Source organism: Cnephaeus nilssonii (assembly GCF_951640355.1).
Source record: "Cnephaeus nilssonii genome assembly, chromosome: 8".
Classification (NCBI taxonomy): Eukaryota; Metazoa; Chordata; class Mammalia; order Chiroptera; family Vespertilionidae; genus Cnephaeus; species Cnephaeus nilssonii.
Window position 1 is genome coordinate 32,236,765 of NC_137079.1, and position 20,260 is coordinate 32,257,024.

At 39.4% G+C, this 20,260-nt stretch overlaps 1 protein-coding gene across 1 annotated transcript in view; it reads right to left on the minus strand.

The window, feature by feature from the left end:
* MYO16 (myosin XVI) overlaps positions 1-20,260 on the minus strand; it is a gene marked incomplete at its 5' end in the record, with an annotated part of 447,953 nt that overhangs the window by 238,621 nt on the left and 189,072 nt on the right. The window contains one exon of the mRNA XM_079779480.1: positions 1,673-1,784. Within this exon, the coding sequence (XP_079635606.1) occupies positions 1,673-1,784 (112 nt within the window). The remainder of the gene's footprint in view (positions 1-1,672; positions 1,785-20,260) is intronic.

The window sequence follows — 20,260 nt, forward strand, 5'->3', positions numbered from 1 at the left end:
TGGTACCTTGGCAGAATGGTTCCTTACCCACCTCTACATCACAGTTTCCTATAAGACAGCAGACATTTCAGGCCATGATCAGAGAACAACAAAAAAAATGCCATGTGATTGCCCTTCGCAGAATTCCAATCACTAATGGGGTAAGGGTGGAGTGAAACAAAGGGCCCAGAGCTAATTCATTTAGGGTGAGTCCCCATCTCCTTCCCCTCCCTTTTCGGCACCTTCCCACCGCTTCCTACCCATTCACCACCTCATTAGCCTTATCTATGTGGGCAAGAGAAAAACAGACAAATACCCAAAGCAATTAAGTTAGTGGTTTAAGAAAAAAAAATAACATTTAAAAATCTATGACTAAATTTGGGCTCCTGGGCTACTGGCATACCAAAGTACCCATACAATCTCATATCAATTGTTAATGAGGAACTGGCCATAATTCAAGAAAACACCATATTCAATAAGGGGAAACAGATAATGTGTAAGGCAAAGAGATTTAGAGGAATTCTGAGAAGTCACAAGGCTTAGATCATTTCATATTTCTTATTCTCTAGACCTGTGCCATACAATTCAGTAAACATTCACCACATAATTCAATTTCAATTTAAATTAATTAAAACAATGAAAAATTAAAAACCCATTCCCTCACTCTCATTTTTTTTAATTGATTTTTTTACAGAGAGGAAGGGAGAGGGATAGAGAGCTAGAAACATCGATGAGAGAGAAACATCGACCAGCTGCCTCATGCACACCCCCTACCGGGGATGTGCCCACAACCAAGGTACATGCCCTTGACCGGAATCGAACCTGGGACCTTTCAGTCCGCAGACTGACGCTCTATCCCCTGAGCCAAACCGGTTTCGGCCCCTCACTCTCATTAGCCACATTCCGAGTGTCCAGTACCCACAGGTGACAATGGCTACCATACTGTACAACACAGATCCAGGACATGTATATGATCCTAGAAATTTATACATGTTAGATTATATTCCTCAGCTTCAAAATTCTTGCATGTGTTCGGTAAGTCTTTTAAAATAAAATAAAAAGGACAACAATGTGGTGACTGCTCAGGGGATGGGGTAGGAGGAGGTGGTGGAGGGTTTAGGGGGCATAAATAGTGATGAATGAAAATTTGACTTGGGGTGGTGAACACACAATACAGTATACAGATGATGTGTTGTTGAATTGTGCACCTGAAACATATATAATTTTGTTAACCAGAGTCACCACAATACATTCAATTAAAAGGGGTGAAAAAGCTTTATATTTAGTTCAGGAAGATATTGTAATACAGTGATTCTCACCAATAACCAGTTCCTTCAGATCTTCCAATTTTCTCTTACGTGTGTCAATGTAAACTTCTTTTCATCTGTGTAACTCACATGGTTCATTTGGGAGAAGGTCTCCTTGGCCACCCCCTGGGAAGTAGCAGCCCCTCCTCTTGTCAGTCCCGATGGGTCGTCACAGTACCTATGACCTGACCACCTTGTGTATGTCTATTTCCCCACTAGAATGTAAACTCCAGGGGCAGAGATCAGATTGGGGTTTATTCTCTGCTGACTCATGAATGTTTGCAACCACATCCGGAATGTGATAGGGACTCGGTACAAGTTTCTGAAAGATTAACTTTAATAAATTAGTGCAAGGTTGTTTTCTCAGTGAAATATTTATAACTCACCACGTTACTGAAGCCAACTACATTCAGGGCTTGTTTCAAAACAGCAAACCTCTCCCTGTTCAGAGAATGCTCTGCTGTTGATATATCATCTCGTAGGGTCTGGTTCAAATACCTGTTAAGATAAAGAGCACATAGCATTATAGCTTGGCTCCTGGTCAAGCTGCAGTGGTTAAAAGTCACTTCGGCCATAGCTGGCCTCCAGAATAATGGAAGTCACCTGGGCACGGCGCACCCCTGTGTTTATAAGGCTCGGATACATAATAGCACATGATGTTTCAGGAAGGAAACAAAAACGGTTCTTGTTGTACCAGAACATATTTACACTGTTTTACTTGGTTCTCACCTTAGCTTCACCCTTCCTTCTGAAAAGAGAAGGTCACGGTGTTTTATGTATTTCACACAGAAATTTAGTGGGTCCTATCATACGCGGTGTAGTTAGTATGTCTATTAAAGGGTGTTAATTTAAAGTAATTTGTTATTTCTTCTTGGTATCTTTTAATTAGGAAGTGGTTAAGTCATTGATTTATGCCTTTCATTCAACAAACGCATAAGAATCACCTGCCAAATATACAATGCTAGCCAGCTGAGGATATGAAGATAAAGAGCTCATGCCTGGAAGCTCAACAGCCAAATCAAAAATATGTATCCAGGGCATGGACAAGAGAAGAGGTAGCTACAACACCATATGGAAGTAGAACAATAGAGATGAATGGGAGGGGTCAGTAAGTGGCCCAGGAGGGGACCAAACTTAGAAGAACATGATGAGGAATGGTTGTAGGAGAGAAAGAAGCTTTGGTTTCAAGAATTGACACTTCAATAAGAATCTGCCAAACAAATTTTTAAGGACGTTCATTAAAAATTAGCAACACATACAAAGGAACGCATGATTGAGTGTGCATGATGTATATGGGAAACTTGGGAAGAACAGCAAAATTGGAGTCTATGGTGACAGAAGCAGAGATGGATGAGGTCGGACACGTAGCCAGAGTTTTGTGTGCCTTGCAGAAGAGTTTCACCTATGTCTTGGAGGTAATAGGTAGTAGTGCTAATGGTCATGAAACAAAGAAATGACATGAGCAGATTGTTGTTTCAGATAGAACATTCTGGTATCCCAGTGAAAGATTACCTGGAAAGAGATAAGGCAACTAAGAGTGCTAGGTGATCTCTCACTAGATCAGTGGTAAAGAAAAGAAGAAGATATAGAGAGGCATCAAGGAGGCTGAATTTTCAGGATGAGGGGGCAGATTGGATACAGGGGGAAGAGAAAGGAGATGTGTCAATGATGCCTTTCAAGTTTCTATCTGGGGAAAAGAATGGACTGTGGACTCATTCAACCAAAGAGTGTTCTCAAGAGGAAGAGGAAGTTTCTTGACAGAGAAAGTCTTATATTTTATGTTAGTCCTGTTGACTTTGAACGTCTTATTAAAGTTCAAGTGAAGTTCAAAGAAACAATTGGCCTTAGGGACCTGAAACTCAGAAAAGATTAGAGAATAAAATCTGGAAATCATCAACATGCAAAAAACCATGGAGGGAATCAACTGGAGATGCTAAAATTTTAGGGGTGAAGAAAGACTTGAGTGTTCAGGACGGGAGTAGGGAAATTGAATGTAATCAGTCATCAAAATAAAGAGAGTACCTATTTTGAAGATTGACTGATATTGACAGAAAATAAACCATAGTCAACGGAAACAGTTGGGGAGGACACGGACTGCAGACTGTGGTATGGAAGTGGGCTCTGTGCGAACTTCTTTTCCTCAATGGTGGCTGGGAAGGATAGAGATAAAACAGTCCAGTCTCTGGGGTGTGGAGTGGGAGAGACCAGAATAATTATATGCTGAGATAGAAACACATAAAAACGGGATAAAAAAAAAACTAAGAGAAAGGGAGTTGTTGGGGGAGGTGTGGTGAAGAGAAGGAAGTTGCTGAGAAAGGGAGAGGGGTCTGAATCAGGACTACGGTGGACGGTGAGTTTCCCACTGAGAAAGGTGAGGAAACGGGTCCAAAGGCGGTGGCATCTGAGGGGAATAGAGAAACCACTGTTTTGTGGCTTCAGTTTTTCTAATGAAAGTCTTAATGGTAAGGAATTATAACCACTCTCAATTCTCCTTATTCTCATTAACAGTTTTCACTTCAGTTAAATTCTGGGTAAAAGAGGCAATGTGAAATTAATCTTGGTAGTTGTAGACATGGCTGTTAATTATGTAATAGTCCAGGAGAAATTCAATCAAAATAGAGAATTTTAGAGGGCAGTTTGCCTGGTGGCAGGAATGATGCTTTGAAATTGCTCTTTCTCCTCTGTAGCCAGAACATTTGTTGGCATGAACATTATAAAAAATATAGGACTCAGTCTCTTCTACAAAACTTTTAAATTTCTCCCACTCTTCAACGGTATCTGGGATAATTTCACTAGAAATATCATTTTTAGTTACCAGCAAAGCTATCTTAAAATGAGAAGGTTAGTATAAAACATTAAAAGCTTATTTTTTGGAAATTAAAAGTACTCATTTCCCTTTGACATCATTTAATAGCAAAATCACATACAAGGACAGAAAAATACTTGAAGAATATGCCTATTAAAATATTACAACTAAGAATCTGAAAACTCAGAGTTGAGTCCCTTTTGCCCCTTTCTGATGACATTTAAGCCTTTTATTATTTATAAAATGGAGAAAATAGATTTAAAAAAATTAAAAATTCTTCATTTTTAGTTCATGATGCTTTTATGAGGATGAAATAAGATATGCTTTCTGTACTCAGCATGCAATATACATACAGAATATGAGTATTTCTTGGAAAGAAAATATTTTGCATATGTGGGGAGCTCTTAGTCAAAGTGCTCTGTGCAATGAAGCTCTTAATCACACAAATAACTAAGCCGAATGAAGTGGGAGACATTTTGAGAAATTTTAACAAATGCTTTCAACACTGGAAAATGTTTTCATCTATAAAATATGCTTTTTCTGTTTTCTTAGATAAAAGTAATAGATATAAGGAAAAGATCGTAGTTCTCACTTCTTGACTAATTTTTCCTGATATGAATCACTTGAAAGTTGACAATCACATGTGCAGTATTTATCCTGGCATTTCCAGGCATTTTTAACACTTAAAAAATAGGAATGGTTGTGGTTGTGGGTTACAGACTAACTATAACTCCTTGATGTTTTCCCACTAATCTCAACACAGTGGTTAAAAACAACCCTAAATAAATCTGTGCAAGTTTTTTATCTGAGTTTCCAACTTTATCACCTATTAATTAATGGTCCCACAATTCCCAGTATTCAAACCTTAGTACTCAGTATTCAATATATTTTCAATTAACTTTTTATGACTCAAAATCATACACTTATAGCTCAATCTGCTTTTTTAATTTCCTCATTTTAACTCATAACTTGGCACAGTAATGTTTGGCAACATACAAATATCTCAATGTCCAGAGTCAGGAACATCAGAGACTGTATCACTGGTTGAATCAAGAATCATTGTCATTTTTTTTTCTAACATTGACAGATCAAGAAAATGCTCTAGATCAGTGGTTCTCAAACTTTCTAATGCCGCGACCCTTTAATACAGTTCCTCATGTTGTGGTGACCCCCAACCATAAAATTATTCTCATTGCTACTTCATAACTGTAATTTTGCTACTGTTAATGAATCGTAATGTAAATATCTGTGTTTTCCGATAATGTAAATATCTGTGTTTTCCGATGGTCTTAGGCTCTACAGCAGCGGTTCTCAACCTGTGGGTCACGACTCACAGGTTGAGAACCGCTAGCAGGGTCACCTAAGACCATTGGAAAACACAGATATTTACATTATGATTCATAACAGTAGCAAAATGACAGTTATGAAGTAGCAACAAAAATAACTTTATGGTTGGGGGTCACCACAACATGAGGAACTGTACTAAAGGGTCACAGCATTAGAAAGGTTGAGAACCACTAGATGTTGTTTCTACCTTGGAGTACAAGACTGTGACATGTGGGCTGTATAATATTAAAAGTTATAGGTGGATGTATACTGTTTGATTAATCCCATTCAAAGGGAAAAGCAATGGGAACTAAAGCCATGTGTCAAATCATTGACTGGATGTTTTAAAAGCACTTCTTCAGTTAATCTCCACATTGATCATGACAGAGTTTGTATGGTGCCCATTTGAGGTCTAAGGAAATCAAAACTTGTTTAACGTAACCAGTCCAGTTATTAGCCAACCAACACACATTCTGTCCTAACTCCTCATTTCTTCTCAAGCTCAATTATATGTTTCCTACAGGGGAGATGGGAGGGAAAGAGAGATTGTACAGCCTCACTAGGCATCTTCCTAATTTATATATTTGCTTGAAAATGTGGGAGGACAAAAACTAAGCAGTGAAATTATTATGAAATATAGATATACTAGAGGCCCATTGCACGAAGATTCGTGCAATAGGCCTTCCTTATCCTGGCTGCTGGCATCGATTTTCCTCTAGCGCCCGGGACCCAGGCCATCACTGCAGCTGCAGCAGAGAAGCCAATCCTCGAGGCTTCTTCGCACCAATGACAGTGGAGAAGCCAAGCCTCTTTAGTCTTCAGTCTTCAGTCATCTTCAGTCTTCAGTCATCTTCAGTCTTCACTGGGGCCGGAGCCTTCAGTCTTTGCACTGCACCTGCATATGCAAATTAACCCACCAACTTTGTTGGGTTAATTTGCATACTCACTCCTGATTTGGCTGGTGGTTGTTGTGGAGGTACGGTCAATTTGAATATTTCTCTTTTATTAGTGTAGCTTTTAATTGAATGAAAAATCTCATGAAGTTTGAAGATTTCACAAGATATTTCACTATTAATGTACTATTTTCTGACCCAACTCTCTACTTGCTTTACTAGTGTGAATCAGGATAGCTCACAGCTCAGAGGAAGCCTGGGACATGCTGCAGAGCCCAGATTCCTCTCTAGCTGGGCCTCTCTGTCCCTGGGGAGGCCCCCAGTAGGATGTCCAGACATGAGCCAAGCATCTTTGACATAAGAATGGAATTCAGTGATAGCTGGTTCAGTCCTGCTCCAATGACTGCCTACCTCATTTATTAGTTCTAGAAAAGTTTTTTGTAGTTTCTTTGGGGTTTCATACTCTCTTTGTTTACCACATTTGATAGTGGTTTGGGCTTTGTTTTGTTTTTTTTAGCAAGTTTATAAATCTCATTTTTATAGATCAGCATGAAAAAAAAGCACACCTGCATCAAATATACAAATGTCTTTGTTTTCATTTATAGAAAACAAAATAGCAAACCAATGCAAAATTCTGTTTGGGCTTTGGATAAGGAAACATTTTCATAGCAAGTTAAATGTATTTAAAATAAGTCAGTAACCACCAATGTTGACTATGTGCTATTTCTAATCAACTATTCCATTGTTCCAATTTGTTGACTGTCATGGCAAGTAACATTCCAGTGATATATCTTCCAAAGTAAGTCAAATTTATAGACAAAATCATGTGTGTACTGTGTGTGTGTGATTGTATTGTGTATGTGTGAATGTGTGTGAGTGTGTGCTGATACTTATGCTTTGTGGTAAAGAAAAGAAGATCCTGAACTACGTTTTTTAGGCTCTTTGAGAACATATGGATAAACTTAAGTCGTGCACTAAATCACAGGAGAATTTTCCTTTGTTAACAAGAGTCCACAATGAAAACTCCTTGAGAATGTACTGCATAAAGGGACAAATTAAAACCACTACCCCCTTGCCTACGGTGCCCCTCCTACATGAAGACTTGGAATTCAAGGTAGCATGATCTGAATATCAAATACAAACAATGGCCATTTGCAAAAACTCTACCTTGGCATTTCAAGGCCCGAGACCCCCCCCCCCCCTTGTGCCCCTGCCTGCTGTCTCACAGTGTTGCATTCACACTGCAAACTGGCAACCAGCAGATGAGTAAGTCCTGGAGATGTAGCACATAGCATAGTGATTTCAGTCAACAATGCTGGACCATTAATTTCAAAGTTGTTAGGTGACTAGATTGCAATCATTCTCACCACAACAAAGAAATAATAATTAGGTGACAATTATTGCAGTATATAAATGTATCAAACCATTATGTTGTACACCTTAAACTTGCACAATGTTATACATCAACTATAAATAAAGAAGAAATGAAGGAAGAAAGAAAGGAAGGGAGAAAGAGAGAGAGAAAAAAAAGAAAAGAAAAGAAAAAGAAAAGAAAAGAAAAGAAAAGAAAAGAAAAGAAAAGAAAAGAAAAGAAAAGAAAAGAAAAGAAGAGAAAAGAAAATAAAGATGGAAGGAGGGAGGGAGGGAGGAAATAACCAACTAAAAGAACAAATAAAAAAACAGCTGCCCTGCCCACATTCACCAGGCACCACCACTCAGAGGCACGAAAGCACTGCTTGTGCGCCTGCATGTGCCCGAGGCACACGGGGAATAAATACTCACATGTAAAGAAAAGATATACAATGTCCTAAAAAGCACGTGTGTGACCCGTTTACCAAGTCAGAGGCTCACAGACTATAAACAGGATGTTTTGCTCAGTGTTTATCAGAAGCATAAATACAAAAGAACAAGGTCTTCTCTCCTGTGGGCAAAGCTGCCTTGACTTGGGGACATTTAATATGTAAACAGAAACCAGGTAAGGCAAAAATCAAACAGTTGGCAACAATAAAGAGAACACTGTTTGCGGTTTACTAATGAAGATGGTAAATTGCTGCTTCTTGCCCGCCCATCCCCACCTTACTCCTCAAAAGGAAATTCTGTTCTTTATTGTCTTGAAACTATCTGGAAAGTATTAACAAAACTTTAAATCCTCCCCGCTCTCAACAAAACATGATTAAGATTGTTATTAACATAGTTTCAGATGCACAAATCTCCACCAATGAGAATGTTAATATGTTAGCTGCAAACTGTTTTGTTTGGAAAGAGGAAACCCTGCCAGTGGTCTTCAGGAAAAGCACAGAATCGTTTAATAAATTCAGGAAAAGAACAGAATCCATTTAATAAATTACGCATTCGGAGAGACTCTGGGTCTGGTGACATTCCCAGAATAGTTTGTCCATATTTTTCTAATCAGTCAGTATATTTCGTCAAAACATCTGGTGGAACAAATTAAACTCTTACCATCCTTCAAATAGTGAGTGGTTGTGGTTAACTAACTTCTTTCCTGACCATGTGTAATTCAGGGAGCGAGGGGTGGAGACACAGGAACCGAGTGGCTGTGTCCTGCACCGAGGGCCTCGGACAAGTGTGGAGGGGCCCACAGCCCTGTCTGTATCCAGTCCTCAAGCCTGTGTCGGGCTTGGGCCCCTGCTCCACAGGAAGAAGCGCCTTTTCCTTCTCACAGAGAACTGACGGTGCAAAGGGGAAAAGGTTTTGCTCAGGACGTGATGTGTGGCTTGGTCTGGCTTTCATGAGCCTGTTTCTAACAAGCCAAGGCCCAGGGCTGCATCGGTGACGGGTGGTGGTGGAGGAGCTTTCTGTAACTCACCCCAAGTCAGTCCCAGGCTTGCTCCTGCTCTGTACATGGGGATGGGCAGCATATATGCACATATAAATACCGGTACGGGTCAGCCAAGCTTGAACAGGTGCTCACATCCCCCCTCAGGGGAAATGGTTATGAAAAAGCATAGTGTAACGTGTTGTGAAAGGTCACGTCTGTAACACTATCATGAAGGATAAACATAACCCTGTGTCTTAAGTACTGACTGAGGTAGGCAGGGGCATGGAAGCTGCTGTAGTATGTAAATATTACAGAATAGGCCATTGAAACATAGGAGAATTTACTGAGTTAATCCTGATAGATGCGCTGTTTCCTGAGTTCTTCTGGGACCCCCCCCCCCCAAATGAACTTGCATCAAATGATTATGTACTGCCGGGCTGGTATGGCTCAGGGGTTGAGCATCGACCTATGAACCAGGAGATCACAGTTAGATACCCAGTCAGGGCACATGCCCAGGTTGCAGGCTCAGTCCCCAGTAGCGGGTTTGCAGGAGGCAGCCAATCAATGATTTTCTCTGGTCATTGATGTTTCTATCTCTCTCCCTCTCCCTTCTTCTCTGAAATCAATAAACATATTTTTAAAAAATGATTATGTACTGCTATCTCTGTGAAAAATACTGTGTTGACTGCAACCCACAAATACGTCAAGCACGTTCTTTCAATTTGGTAGGCACAAAAGGGAATTGTAATATCCTCTCAAATGATTTAATGCTAGTATCTACCCTGTTTCTCTCTCCTTTCAGTTTCACTATTAGGATACTCATAATGTCCAAACTTATTTCTCCTCCAATACCCTGTGGAAATTTGCCTAAGGGGGTTGATTCTACATTCACTGGGAATTTAAGAGGTGTGCCTTCCTCTCAATATTCCAACACCTCCAGCATCTAGAGATAAGCTTAGCTCACCTTATGCCCTGGGGCTGCACCAGTCTCCAGTTCCCTCCTTTCAAATCCTCCAAACACTGTAGGAGCCTATGTCTCCAGGTACCCAGTCCTGCTTACCTCCGATCCATTTTCCGCATTGCAGTCAAAGTCTCTTTTCAGAATGGAAATTTAGTGAGCTCACTTCCCCAGTCAAAGCCTTGCTCCTTTTGTGAACTCCACAGCACAGTTTGCCAGGGCCCACATCATCACATCCTGGGATTCCATAATTTCTTCAGCTTCTGGTCTTGACTAAGCCACTCCTCTCCTGTCCTCTGAGCTCTTGCCACACGGAACTTCCTTCCATCCCTCAGAGAGGCCCCATTCTCATCCACCTCTGGGCCCTCACTCCTTATTCCCTCCACTGCCAACAGGATCCTCATGCAAGACCCACTGAGCATTCTGGTAAATCCCATTGTTCTTCACAACCACGTCCTCTGGGAAGTCTTAGGCTGAATGCTCTTCCTATAAGCTCTCCCAAACTCTGCCGTCCCTCTACTACAGCACTTTACCAGACCCTATTAACATCTCCTGGACATGGATGCCCACCAGAAAGGCAAGACCAGCCTTTAAATCCCACCCATATGGAGCGTACCAAGTAGTTGTCAATATAGACTGAAGACAATGAGTGTACACAATGAGCCCTCTGTCAGATTAATCTTCCCAAATTTGCTTGTCATCACGTCAACTCTCTCCTCTACTCATAAACATTCCACCTAAATAATAAAACCTCCTACATGTTTTCCAGGACTCCCCATAACACAGATCCACCTCATCAAACCATTGGGATTTAGTGGTATTTTCCATATTGCATCTTCCTCACCACTGTAGCTGCCACCATAGGACTTAATATTAATCTGCTCTTTGCCACCACCTCCCCCCCAGGTTTCTTTTCCTGCTCATCCAGACCCATGCACCAAGGCCACACCAAGCACACATCCAAAACAAAACCTTGTAGCCCTAGCCAGTTTGGCTCAGTGGATAAGCACCAGCCCTTGGGCTGAAAGGTCCTGGATTCAATTCTGGTCAAGGGCACGTACCTCAGTTGTAGGCTTGATCCCTGGCCCTGATTTGGGCTTGTGTAGGAGGCAACCAATCGATCTCTCTCTCACATCCATGTTTCTCTTTCTCTCTCTCTCCCCTTTCCTTGCATTTTCTCTAAAAATCAATGGAAAAATATTCTTGGGTGAGGATTAAGAATAAAAACAAAACAAAAAAACACCTTTTAGCCATATTCTTTGAGCATGTGAATTTTATGTATCAACTTGGCAGAGCCACAGGGTGCCTAGATACTTCTCAAACATTATTCAGAATATGACTGTGAGAAGGTTTCTGGATGAATAGGTGAAATAAGTAAAGCAGATTGTCCTCCTTAATTTGATGGGCCTCATCCAGTTGAAAAACTGAAGAGAACAAAAAGGCTGACCTTCCCTCTTGTAAGAGGGAACTCCTCCTGTCTGACTGCATTGAGCCAGGACATCATCTTCTGCCTTCAGACTCAGACTGAAGCATCAGCTCTTCTTGGATGTGGAACTGCTGGCTCTTGGACTGTAACTTACACCATTGGCTGCCCTGAGTGTCCAGTTTGCTGACTGCAGCTCTTGGGACTTCTCAGCCTCCACAATTATGTAATAAATAAATATCATATGTAATATATATCATATGTACATATATACATACACATATACACATGTGTATATATAAAAAATACATAATCTTCTATTAGTTCTTTATCTCTAAGGAATCCTAAAGAATACACTTTCCTTTCTGAACTTCACTTATTCACACATTTAAATATTTAACAGTTTTCATTTAACATATAAAAATTAAATGTCACTAATTTGATTCTTTGTGGATACAGATCATGTCTTAAAGTTCTCAGTTGGTTCTTTTAACATCTAAGTTAGTGTTGGATGTATGGTAGGTTTCAGGTAATTCTGAAAGTTTCCATATCCATCACAAAGTTTCCATATACACCTGGTCAGTTCTGTTTAGACCTGGTAGATTCCCACTATACCTAAGAGGAGCCATATAAAGGTAGTTGATAAATAAATATTGAATGCAAGCTCTACTCTTTTCCTTTGGCAAAAGGTTGGCTAAATAAGTGAAAAACAGTACCATAAAAGCCAATCATTCTTTTTCCAAATTAAAATCAAAAGAAACAAAACCCCTAAATAATATAATGAGAATTTATTTGGAAAATCATCTAGTGAAGAAATTTTAAAATAAGAAACAAACATGGAAGTAGATGACCAGAGGTGATGAATCTGTTTCATTCCTTTCAGAATTAACAGAAGGGAAGCAGGACAAAAGAAAAGGAAGGGGAGTGAGAGTATAATAAAATAGTTTTGAACATAAATATAAATATTTCACTCTATTAGTTTGATGGCTTTTCCTAGTAAGATAAGTAGACAAACAGCAAACTTAACATGTACCAAAAAAAAAAAAAAAAGGCATGTCCACACACATGCATGATGATACATACCCCACATACAAAAGTTCAAGGCCCTGGCATACTTATAGCTCTCCCAAATTATGCTAAAATATCTCTGAGATGTTAATAAAAAAAAATAGCACCTCCATTTTAACAAATTTGCATTTTTATATGGAACTTAAAATGAGTAAAATAAGATACTGTATCTATAATTTAAAAATCCTATCTAATAAAAGAGTAATATGCAAATTAACCATCACCCTGCTACCTCCACAGGCCATGCCCACCAGCCACGCCCACCAGCCAATCAGGAGCAAATATTCAAATAAACCCAACCAAGATGGCTACGGCCACAGAGAGCAGGAGGGAGGCTTGGGTTTCCCCTGCAATGGAGGAAGCCAAGCTTTCTGCCTGCCCTTGCCGGCCTAGGCCTCCACTCAAGGCTACAAAGTTTCAATGATAGAAGATACATAAATTCAAACAGAAATGACAGCAGCCACGAAGCTAAAAAGAGCAGGAGGCTAGGGTTGCCCCCGGCGATGGAGGAAGCCAAGCTTTCCTCGCACCCTGGCTGGCAAAGGCCTCCGCTTAAGGCTACAAAGTTTCAATTTATAGAAGATACATAAATCCCAACAGAAATGGCTGCTGCCACAGAGCAAGCAGAAGGCTTGGCTCCGCTCCAGGCTACAAAGTTTCAATTGTAGAAGATAAATAAACCCCAGATACCAGGGCCTCTGCTTGGTTAACCAGGGGGCGTGGCCAGCCTGCAAACCACCACAGACCCCTCGCCCAGGCTGCCCCACACTCCAAGGGAACCTCCACCCTGATCCAGGACACCCTTCAGAGCAAACCAGCTGGCCCCTACCCGTGCACCAGGCCTCTATCATATCTAATAAAAAAGTAATATGCAGATTGACCATCACTCCAACACACAAGATGGCTGCCCCATGAAGTCAAAGATGGTTGCCCCCATGTGGACACAAGATGGCCACCACAAGATGGCCAGCAGGGGAGGGCAGTTGGGAGGGACCAGGCCTGCAAGGGAGGGCAGTTGGGAGGGACTAGGCCTGAAATGGAGGGCAGTTGGGGGCGATCAAGCCTGCAGGGGAGGGCAGTTAGGGGTGACCAAGCTGGCAGAGGAGGGAAATTGGGGGCGACCAGGCCTGCAGGGGAGGGCAGTTAGGGGTGACCAGGCCTGCAGGGGAGGGCAGTTAGGGGCAAACAGGCTCGCAGGGGAACAGTTAGGCATCAATCAGGCTGGCAGGGGAGTGGTTAGGGGGTGATCAGGCTGGCAGGCAGAAGCGGTTAGGGGCAATCAGGAAGGCAGGCAGGCAAGCACTTGGAGCCAGCAGTCCTGGATTGTGAGAGGGATGTCCGACTGCCGAGAGGGATGTCCTACTGCCCGTTTAGGCCCGATCCTGGTAGGATCGGGCCTAAACGGGCAGTAGGACATCCCTCAATGGGTCTCAGATTGGAGAGGGTGCAGGTTGGGCTGAGGGACACCCCCATCATGCATGAATTTCGTGCACTGGGCCTCTAGTAATTAAATAAATAAAATTCAGGAAAATACTGTGAACCATCTATTTATATAAAAGGCTTATATGCAAAGTGTCCCCTCAGGAGATTGACTGGGAGACCGGGAGTTCGATCACTCGCTATGACTTGCACTGACAACGAGGGGGCGGCACAGAACAAAGGAAGGCCCTGGCTGGCAGCCGGAAGGCCTCGATCAGCCCTGATCGCCGGCCAGGCCTTGGGACCCTACCCGTGCATGAATCTCATGCACCGGGGCTCTAGTAATAGCATAAAATGTAAATTGTACTTTAAAGTAATGTTGCCCACACTAAGCTTGCAACTAGATAATGTCAGAAATGGGATATTAGACTGTATATTTCAGGATAGCTTCATAAATTAAATTAAATACCCTAAAAGCTGAATAAAAGTGAGTATGTTAGCATAACATATTCCTTTGCTCATAATTAACCTAAAAAGACAGGAAAATAGGGATGGAAAATGTGGGTTTTACACCAGACCTACTCTTCTATTGTACCTCTTTTTGCTTCTATTTTTGAACATTTTCTAGAAAAGTATGTCTGTGGGACCTATCGCTGTAATTTTAAGTATGTTACATATTTTCAACAACATTGTATATCAAATAAAAATGTAACTCACTTACAATATTACAACATATATAATTTTTTGAAACAGAGCCAAGATAATGTAAAAGAAAAATGATTGGAAAGAAGTCATTAGCACTTAGAGTAAGCTCTTTATTTATTCTCAGGTTAGTTATAAACTTCTTTTAACTACTCTAATATTTCTACCCGCATGCTAAACACTATTCAATATTTCTACCTTTTAATAACAAAACCCTATTCATAAAATCATAAATGGAGCTTAAATGATAGGTTAATACTCTAAGTAAGTGGCCCCTGACCATGTAGTATTGAGTGTTTAGATTAAAATCCTTCTACATAAAAGAGAATTATCAGAAAAGACCCAAGCCAGTTGCTTAAATATCATTATATCTTTACATTTAGAAATTAACTGAAAGTCAAAAATTCTGAAAAGATTATTTTTAAAGGTCAGCTGATGTGATTTAGTTCTAGATGTGATATTTTCACTTTGAGACATTAATATGAGATACCCAAGTAATTTATACAAGAATACAAAAAAGCAATCAGTTACATAGAAGGTACTGAATCCATAATAAATGTTTAAGATTAATTTTCCCAAAGATGTACTCTGGAACCTTCAAAAAAGTAGGCATGACTATCCCGAGCTTAATATGTTTGTCAACTCAAAGGAATAATTAACATTCTGTTTTAACTTTTTCCTCAATATTTTTTATTTTTATTGTTGAAAGTATTACAGATGTCCCTTTTCCTCCCATTGACCCTACTCCACCCCACTCCTCCCTCCCCAGGACTTCCCCCTCACTATTGTTTGTCTATGGGTTATGTATATGTGCCTAGAAGTTCTTTGGTTAATTTCTTTCCACCCTTGTCTGTCCCCGCCTCCTGCCCCTTCCCTTTGAAATAGGTCAGTCTGTTGCATGTTTCACTGTCTCTGGATCTGTTTTGTTCATCATTTTATTTTGTTCATTAGATTCCACATATGGGTGAGACCATGTGATATTTATCATACACTAAAGGAATGAAAAGATATCCTGATCTAGCAGAAATTGGGTGAACCTTTTATTATTACTACTACTATTAGGCCAATATTATTCTTTATAGAAGTAACTTTACAGTTTTCTAAACCATTCCACTTATTAGAGATGTTAATAAAAATATAAGGAGGTATGTAATGAAACTCAGATGCATCTTCATTGTCAAATTTATCTTCAATTTTCAAATGTACAAAACTGTATATTTATTTAGAAATAAATATAAATAAAATTTTTGTACTGTGGATTTTTTAGACATTACACAAATCCTTCTAGTAGCTTTTTTTTTTTTTAGCCCAATCTGTTGTTTCTAATAATTTTAGTATTTAAGTCATCAAACACTTTAGAGTTAATTTTGATTCTCAACTTCCATGAAAATAAAAGCTTCTAAAATGAGGAAGAATTGATTTGTTAGGGAATCTAAAACTTAACGTTAAGAAAGAAATAATTAATTTACATAATTAGTTAATTAAATGAACTAATGAAGTTAAAAACCACAATCACTATTTAAAAAAGAGAGTCCTCATGCCCTATTTCCTTTTTTCTTTCTGGATAAAAAGATAATTTTCTTAGGAAAGTTTTATTTAAGGATAAAGTGGGCTGGCCTCTTTCTTCTCTCCTTCTCCTTTTTAAATTCCCTCTTACAGAATGATGTGTCTGTCACCAGCATTACTGAAAGCAGGAAGTCTCTATGTGGTAATAGGCTAGAAAGAAGAAATCCAGAGGAGGTGGAGTGAGAAGAAGAAAAACACCTCATATTAAATTCCATCATGTGTTGAGCTTTGTTTTTACTACTCTGGCTTAGAACCTTAATCAGCTAACGCCAACTATTCTAAATGTCCTCACTGCCCACTAATCTCTGTTTTCAGATAGGAAATTTCTTCCTCCTGAAATTGAAAGTCATGGCATCAATCACACATTTTAGGCAAAGAAAAAAACAAAATCCATTTTAAAATGTCAGAGAATATAGGACACTTAAAATGTTGATGATATTACATTCAAACAACTATACTACATCTCTATAATGATCTAGAGCAGGAAATTGCTGTAGGGTTTAATGATATGCTACTAAGTTATTTTGCATTTTAGCAACCACTATATATTTTGATATGATCCTAGTAAATAATAGTCTTGTAGTTAAAGCAGAAATTTAAAGACAACATTCTATCAACCATGATTTAATTTGTCTAGCGTAGGATGCTAAAATCACAGTGTTTATGCTCATAAAAATATTTTCATACTTTTCTGCCAGAACATTCATTTTCTTTTCATTGGATGGACATTCTTATCACAGGAAATAAGACAGTTTCTTTCATTAGTTAATTTATTCATTCTATCTCTAAATGTTTTATTTAATACCAATCACAAGGTCATAGGTCTGAATAAAGCAGGGTATCTATGCTCATTAGACACTTACTAAGAGGTAAGATTTTTAAATAAAAATTTAGACCGCGAAAATTGCTTGAACACAGCTAACCGTGCTGCAGTAGATCTATGCTGCTTTGATGAAGCAAAGAAGCTTCATAAAGACCGACTTGAACAGATTGTATACTGGGGAGAGTTCCATGTTTTTGTTACTATAAATTGCTAATTTAAGATAATAAAGTTTCAGTCCAGTAAACAAAACTACTGAGTTTCTATATGTGCCAAGAATTGTGATTATTGGGGATTCAAAGACAAATGAGACACAGTATTTGTCCAGAGACAGTGGGGAAGACAGAAGTGTCAAGACAAAGTGATAGCCATATAGTTCCAAAAAATGTACACACACACTTTGAATAATTATAAAGGCAGTTTTTATTAAAATATTTTTCACTTTCAAAATTGAGCTATCAACTGTTACAATATATATACATTTTTGGGGGGATACCCTACATATATACACTGAGTGGCCATATTATTATGATCTCTGAATGCATAATAATCTGGCCACTCAGTGTATATCCTATATAATAAAAGGCTAATATGCAAATTGCCCCCTCGACCAGGAGTTCAGCCAGCAGGCAGGCCGGCCAAGCGCCCATGTCCCCTCCCCCTGGCCAGGCTGGCTGGATCCCAGCCATGCACGAATTCATGCACCGGGCCCCTAATAAATATATATATATATATATATATATATATATATATATATATATATACACACACACACACACACACACACACACACACACACACACTGAGTGGCCAGATTATTATGCATTCAGAGATCATAATAATATGGCCACTCAGTGTATATTATATTACATATTATGTATAAAGCTAATATATAATATCAATGATTATTTAATTACTAAATCCAAGAAAGTAAACAAATATTTAAAAAGGTAAATATTTTGTTTGTTTTTTAAATACTGAAATGCTGGTGCATCTTTCAATCAATAAATTGGCTTGATCTGTTTAATTTGAACTTTCATTGCTGTAGTGAGCTTTTCATGTCAATACCAAAAAGAGAAAGCATTTCCTTCAATTAAATCAATGTTTGGCAAACATTCTTTACAAAGGGGCAAATAGACATACAAGTCCATTTTCTGATTCCTTCATCCAATTTTGTAGCTCACTCTTTTCATATTGTTTTTCTCAGGATCCTTCCCCGCATCAAGCTTTCTGAAGAGGGAGGGGGCAGAGAGCAGGGACGCAAGTGAAGGGTAGAATTTCCCTGTCAGTCCATCCCCAGGACCCTCCTCCTGCATTGACTCCCAGTGGTCTCTTCTTTCTGGCTTCTTCCACTTAAAATGAGTTCACTCCTTTAGATTTCACCAGAACCATTCATCAGGCACCAACAGTGGGCCTTGCCCAGAGCCTGTTCTTCCTGTGAATCTACGCACACTGAGCGCTTCTAGCCCACGGCTCCTACTGAGGACTCAGGGCAGTTCTCCATCACAGAAACACAACAGGGAGTTCAGCAGAACATACCAAAGTGATCCTTTTTTGAAAAATAAGTGGGAGTGGTCTACTGTGTAACAGAGGCTCAAGTAGCAGTTTTATTTTCTCCTGAAGGGACCTACTGGGATCTACTCATGGTGATATCAGAATCTTCTTACTTTAATCCTCACTTGGAAGTATCCTCTGATGCTTTGGGTGTTTAGGGTTTCTTTTTATTATTAATTTATTTTGCAAAGGTTATCAGCGGGCAGGAGTTTTATGGTGAGGGTTTACAGGTACAACATGTGGATTATTTTACCAAGCTAATGCGTTTGATGTAAGAGACAATTGAGAAATAAAATCAGTCATCGTTGCAGGATGTTCTGTTTACCATGAAATATTTAAACAGGTGAGATATTGCAGCATGCCTGGGACAAACTGTTCTGTACCTGGATATCACAAAGACGTTATATTATACATGATCCAGTAGGACATCAACAAGAACATGGCATCATTCTGAGCAATGCCACCCAGTGCCTTCTATTGATACTGTTTTGAGGACTTTATTTCAGAAAAAAAAAAGTGTTAGATTAATCAATCTAAAAGCTAAAGCTCTGAATTAGCTATCTCTAACAATAATCCCCAAATAAACACATAAGTGTTTAGAATTTGTCAGAATATCTAGCTGTAATCAAATTTAGTAACATCCATTTCCTGGGTAGATGTAAAGAGGCTTTAAAATCACACATGCGCACACACATCAGTATGATGATCTATTTTACATATATCATAAGGAACCTAAAATCACCACTTACTCTGCATTTATAGTGAAGAAAAACAAAATCCCTTCATTTCTCCAAACAGGAAGTACATCATTAGCAGAGAACACCTTGCTTAGTACACTTCTGAGATCTTGTGGATGAGAATGACTGAAAACATGCTTTCAAAGGGAGAGCCAACATCTCACTGAGAAAGGGAACTGCATCCTGACTCTCAGGGTTTATGGGAACTTCAACTTATTCTGTTAACCAAGGGGCTACGATTTACATGGGGAAGGAGAACATGTTGTTGGTCCTGGAAATTATGTACAGCCAGACGATCAAAGGCTACTGCCTCAGTGGGAGGGATACCAGAGCAACCTCACAGATACAGACAAGCAACAGGACACTTTTCCAGACAGATTCTGGTTGAGCAAATGTCTGCCCTAGATAAATCATAAGCATAGCCAGTCCTCTCTTAGTTTTAGGGGCTTAAACATAAAATATACACTGCACATGTCTTTAGGCCACACAAATTAGCATAATAATAGTCCCAGGCTCCCAAAACTCCCGGAGCATTTGACCAGAGCCAAAGGACACCTTCTCTAAAAAGCTAACCTTCCACTGTGGCCACACAGGATTCTCACGGACACCAAGTCACTCACTGAATGATAGACACTGGGAGAAAGAATCCTCTCTGTCAGCAGACATAATAAACAGCAACAGTAGACACTCGATAACTTTGGATAATATTGGTTACAAACTGGTTATAGATGGTGTAACAAAGGTCTTTAAAACAACTAAAAGAACTGGATATATAAGAAAATAAAAGGAATATTTAAGAAAAAGCAGATTTGAAAAAGAACAAAGATGAACACTTAGAAACTTTAAAGGTCATTGAAATTAAATTTTAATGTATATGTTAAACATCACATTAATCACTGCTCAGAAATGGATTGGTAGACAAC